This window comes from Glandiceps talaboti, chromosome 13, assembly GCF_964340395.1.
Source record: "Glandiceps talaboti chromosome 13, keGlaTala1.1, whole genome shotgun sequence".
Lineage (NCBI taxonomy): Eukaryota > Metazoa > Hemichordata > Enteropneusta > Spengelidae > Glandiceps > Glandiceps talaboti.
Window position 1 is genome coordinate 13,751,415 of NC_135561.1, and position 6,401 is coordinate 13,757,815.

Genomic DNA, 6,401 nt, shown 5'->3' on the forward strand with positions numbered 1-6,401 from the left:
GTGATTGCCCCCTTTTGATAGCTTCTCCGATGTCATTGGTGAAGGGCTTTGCACTTTAATATGAAAGACCTAGTGCGCATGGTTAGCATTTTGAAATTTGAGCACTGATCAATTTGTAGCTCTTCCCGTCATTTACCTGGGTCATGGTTAATCATACAGAACTCACAGTATAAATTCAAATGTACAAATCGAACTTTAATCAACTAAATTGTGAATTTGTTACAAGTTAAATTAGGCGCAAATGTGATGAAAATTGATACAATGTATACAGAACACTAACAGAAATATACTAGTATATATATTTACCGACAAAAAATTGCCGGTAACAAGAACAATACAGATAGATAAAAAACATAAGACGCACGGCCATCGTAGACTGTACGTGGTGAATCTGGTCACGTGATGCCGAAAACCTAATTATCAATTTTGATAAAGTGTGATTTGTACAGGTTAGGATCAGTTAGGTGCCTATGTGATGTAACCTGCTAAATTGTATATACAGAGCACTCGGATAGAAATTTAGCGCTAAAAGACTCTGATAAGACACGCCGCCTCCCTTGAGTGTGGTGCTGTTGCCGCTCAATGTAATATCGGGTCACGTGATACCGAAAAACCTATTGACCAAATTTGAATCTGCATTTACACAAGTAACATTTGGTTGTACGAATCGTACTAACCAAATTGTGAATTTTAAATGAAAAATTGGATGGCCAGTTTGTGTACCTCTATTGGCTTTGATTTTAAAGTTTGCGATTTTGAGTTTTAGATATTTGTTACCAATATTTGAAAAATTTGGTGAATCTTTAATGAGCGAATGTCATCTCCAACACATAAAATTGACAAATCAAATCGGTAAATCACTTGGCCACTTGATGCCACGGATTAATAGCCATCATCATAATAGCTACTTCTATTAGCACTACTGATCCCCAAAACAATTGCCAGTATTATTCCACCAACCACGGCAAGCGCTACTTTAACAGCAATTATGATAAGACAAACTCTGCATGAAGATGATCGCCTCTGTCTCACAACCAACACAGTTCCACCGCTAGTCACCATCGGCATCGGAGTGCTAATGACCGCAGGCTGCAGGTTATTACCGCTCGTCGTGGCAGGTACAACGGCATATGGAGCACTGCATGGGTATCCCGATTGGATTGGTTGGTACATGGGTACCTGAATGAAGTAAACAGCAATTAGTAGAAACGAAGACCTTTACATGTTGTACTATACTCAAACAAACAACAACAACAACAACAACAAAAACAAAAACAACAACAACAACAACAACAACATCATCATCATCATCATCATCATCATGATCGATATCATCATCATCATCATCATCATCATCATCATCATCATCATGAATGGGGGTATTCGTGTTAAAATTAGGTTAATGTACATTTTGCCATGTTAACGTTAAAGGCCAATGTTTCAATCCTAGGTTCTCGCGTTGACTCTATCTTATGATTGGTGGAGCCATAAGGATTACATGGGACCATTCTCTCTTTCCTGAACAGTTTTTCATAAAGGTCTGTCAAACAAGAGTTTTAAACACTTACATTATAACCCAAACCAGACTCGGAGTTTGGCCTTTAAAATGCATTTTTGTTGTATCTATAGTGAGTTTATATTTGTCAATTATAACACGTTGGAAAATAAAAAAGTGATAAGCTATGTATTAAAAACAAATTCAACGTTCTGTCATGGTAGTTTCCAGGTGATCGAAGGTTTTGTCACGTTCACAATATTTCTTTGGCTGTTCATTTGGCAGTACCAAATGAAGTTTCAACACTTTTTGAACAGACTGTGTGTCCTTTGAATTCGATTATTTCAGTACATTCAATAGACCTATTGAAATGAACGAAAGAATGTTTACAGGCTTGTAGTTTGATTGACTGGACGTAGGTGGATCCATCTCAGGATCGGTATATACCGCTGCTGCGTCATTGAATACGACGTTGGCGGTACCTGAGTTTGCGAGTCTTACCTGTGCGTAGTTTTGATAGTCAAGTTCATCAGCCGATTCCAGGGGAACTCTGTCCGACACAACGACGTTGTAAGCCATCGTGATGATTTCCTTCAAGTAATAAGTACACAATTTCAACAAGGAAATACGTGTTTGGGCCTCAGTTTTACTCCCCAAGAAAAGTGTCAGTGAGACTCCTTAAGTCATCTAAAAATGTCATTGTTACTGGCTAGGGAGTTTCAATTACTGCACAGATTTAAATATGAATACAGGTACTTATCAAGAGGACTTTCAGACAACATCCGCATGGCTTTAAATCATAAACGCCATCACGCGAGACCTTTGACTTAAATATAAAATTACACAATGGATTGAGTAACTGTACATCGAACGTCTAAACTTAGTGTTCTCGTAATGACAGGCAGTGGTTATATAGTGGCAAAACATGTCAAAATGGTCCGATGACAAAATGTTCACCAAACGTTCATGTGGTTGCTGAATAATTTTGACATACAATCATTAAAACTTGATGAAAATATATTCAAACGAGAAAACGGTTCAAGCCCTCTATCCCCAGACTAAATGATGAATTGCATTTTCATGTACTACATTGATATACTACATTGATATATATATGTGTGTGTGTGTGTGTGTGTGTGTGTGTGTGTGTGTGTGTGTGTGTGTGTGTGTGTGTGTGTGTGTGTGTGTGTGTGTGTAACCATCGGTCTTTCATACCTGCCCTATACTGGGGAGGCCAGCAACGACGCCGACCACGTGCTATTACGTTTGATGTTAGTTTTTACTCTGTGGAAAACTTTCGGTTTACTATTCTACGTGCGGTGGTAATGGAGAGTGGATATAACCGCCTTGCTAGCAGTGGTGACAGTGTGCCTTTATCGGAAATATGTCATACAGTTGTACAAGACCCCAACACATGCTTAGGTATACACAATCCTGAACAAATCGTAAGTACCAACATTTTCAAAGATGACTAAACAGAAAGTATATTAATCCCTTCGTACCGAAGAGTAGAACAATTTAGATTAACTACGAAGATTACCATTGATACGAAACCTTCAAGTTCACTTTTGCCCATATATGTGAAGCATTAAGCATTGATTGTGAAACAGCCAATTGCAAGCACTTACATGCAGTGTGGTAGCTATAGGTAATACATGTATATATAGTTATGTTTGAACTCTTACGTGAAGTAATATTGAGATTTTAAGTAAGGTGAAACAGGGACAAGAACAAATACACATGTATATATATATATACCACAACTCAGACAAGATTATATGCCATGGTAGAAAAAGATTTTGTTTTCTTCCATCACAATCCAAAACACAATGACCCCTTCCCGACCCCTAATACATGGTGCCCCCCTCCCCTACAATCCACCACCCCTTCCCAAGGCCGAAGAAACTGACGGGTCCCTAAGGTATATTTAGTATAAATGCAAATTCAAATGTGAGGAAAATCAACTGGTTGCACATTAAACCAATCCTACCAACTATTCCCACGTGTACACGAAATAGGGAAGTTAATGCTTAAAATCTTACAAAGAAATGACGTCATGACGTTGTCGTTGATGTCTAGAACGTCAACGTCAGACTGTAAATACACTTAATGACTATATCCGGTTTGGTGAATACAGAGGAAAACAGGATTCGAAACCGTTACATGATCGAATACGCTCATTCACACTCCCTTTTACATTAATTTTCGTAACTAAAGCAAATACCGGTGATGAAACTAGGTCAACTGCTAACATGGGGGAAATGAGAGATTTTTCATTTCTACGCTTCGGGTATGCAATATCATTTCATCTAAATTACAGAACTCATAAAATTTTATTGATGAATAGAGAGGAAAACAGGATTCGAAAACAGTATTTGAAATCTTTACATGAATACATTGATTCAGACTGCGGTATTTGAATTTGCGTTTATACTAAATATTGCATCCTCAACGCCGACAAACAAACACTTCTCAACAAAGAATCAACTCATGCATCTCAAAGTGCCGACACAAAAACAAGTTCTACAGAGCGAACTTCAAAAGTAACATCACCTGACAAATCTGAGGACCCCTTGTATGCATAGAAACAATACACAATTAACTTTCAATAAATTCCTTCACACCTTACACATGTTCATATAAATACAGTAACACAACAAGTAGCTGCCAGTTGTCTGATGATCACATTGAGCGTGAAACTCGGAGTAACAACTAAGCACCTAAAGTTCCAACCAACTTACTTTGATTATTCCCGCCCTGCTTACCCAAGCATCGAGCACTCTATTCCACGAGTTTGATACTATTCAATATATATATATATATATATATATATATATATATATATATATATATATATATATATATATATATATATATATACACAACTTAACACTGAGTTTCTATATATAAATATTATGATAATACTGAGCTCCTCTTCATCGGTGGGTCTCCGAGACCCACCGATGAAGAGGAGCTCAGTCTCTTCGAAATATTTGGGTTAGAACTGTATGGTTCATGATATTATTTATATACATATATATATATATATATATATATATATATATATATATATATATATATATATATATATATATATATATATATATATATATATATATATATATATGATAATAGTACTAATAACACTTTTGACTAGAGAGCCCCTATATTTTAAGTGGGTGGTTACCTGGAAGCATAATTATTATTTTGCATCATCATCGTAATGGTCATAACAACAAAAAGTGATCATCTGAACAAAACATTAATGGCACAAGTGGTAAGAAAACATGAGGTATTTACCGAGAGGTCATCGAGGTATGCCCGAGTGTTCAACGGTCACATGGGTGTCACATGACACCCTTCCAGTCTCCTTTAAATAGATGCGGGTGTTATTTCAAGCTCTTTTCTGAATCTAATTATCTGTATTTTATTTTTTTAAATCCTAATTAGGCAAAGGAAATGATTGTGGGTTCAGAAGGATTGTTTACTAACCATATTTGCATTACGGAATGAAGTAATTATGCTTTTGAATTTGAATAAAATGTGGAATGTAGATATACACTGACAAGTAGTTATATTTTTGGTCAGACGGATTTTCCGGGACGGACTTTGAAAAGCTGTGTTGACTGAGCTCCAGCAGTAAGAGACCAAGGGGGTGAATTCATTTATAAGAACATTGTTTTTAACTGCAGTGAGACTCGGAGTTGATAACCTTCTTAAAATTCTTCTATGTATATTTACTTCCACCCAAACCTAATATTTCGAGTTATAACGAGTTTTCCCCCACTCAGGTCCTATAACTTAGATCCGGTACATAGTAGTGGGAATGTCAGTGTGAAGTGTAAGTTTACTCTTGGAACTTGAAGAAGCCTTAGGCAGCTCAAACCAAGTGGTAACACTGTAAAGTACTAAATAAAAAGAACAGTAACATGAATAGTAGATTGAGTGACAGGTTTGTTGAGAATTAAGAAAACACTTACGACAAAATGTGCTGACCAGAAACATTTTTTTTTGACTATAGTACAGTTGTTTGCTGTATTCTCACACTTGGTATTGTCTCGATGAAAGGGGAAGTTTATCAAAACAAAGGTGGCCAAATATTAATTTCGTCTAGTGTCATCTACAAAAGTGTTCCTGATTCTGAGTCTGATATCTTTTAGAGTTAGTCTAGTTCCTGACAGACCGAATTCCGTACTACGTTATCTTTCAGACCACTAAATATTTTTAGTGGTCTGAGGTTATCCTCATACTAATACCGTCTGGTCAATCCATTACTCTAGGCGTTAATTGTGGTTCAACCCCATGGTGGGCGAAGCGCGTACGGCGCATGTCAGTAGTAATCCATCACAATTGACAGGCTTAGCTGTCGTCATCGTTCTCACTGATATGATATGCAAATGTGCAACCAGGACTCAACCTCCGCCACCTCCACTCTATTTGACTTAAAATCACAGTTGGGATGTGATGACGTTGACGTCATCTGCATGTTTATATGAACGCTGTAGGGGAGCACAGAATTCTGTGCGAGAGTAGCGAGATTGACTAGGTATAGTATGGAGATAACATAGTACAGAATATGGTCCGTCAGGAACTAGACTATATATATTTAAAATTATAAAACTTTTTATCTGCCAGTATTTGCATATTGACCCCCCTCTGCCCACCTAAAATACATAATTGCAAGCGGTGATATTGTTCTTAACGACCCGGCTCCTTTATTTGTTCTATGGCATATTTACTACAACTGGCTTAGTAGCCGTTGTCAAACTTCTAATGATAGGTTTGGTGGTTAAAAAGCCTTAGTCGAAAAAAGTGTCTATAAATGTCTCTGTACTGCTTGAATGGATGTTTGCCCATAGAAAATTCTCAATGACTGCTTATTTGGAGTTTCATTCAACCATGTCGT

General features: G+C 37.0%; 1 protein-coding gene across 1 annotated transcript; it reads right to left on the bottom strand.

The window, feature by feature from the left end:
* Nucleotides 1–135: 135 nt before the first annotated feature.
* LOC144444794 (uncharacterized) lies at nt 136–2,150 on the bottom strand. Its single transcript, XM_078134333.1, has 2 exons — nt 1,997–2,150; nt 136–1,179 (listed from the first exon to the last, which is right to left on the bottom strand). Exons 1-2 carry the CDS (start codon nt 2,072–2,074, stop codon nt 883–885), a joined length of 375 nt encoding a protein of 124 aa, XP_077990459.1. The 5' UTR covers nt 2,075–2,150; the 3' UTR covers nt 136–882.
* Nucleotides 2,151–6,401: the final 4,251 nt, after the last annotated feature.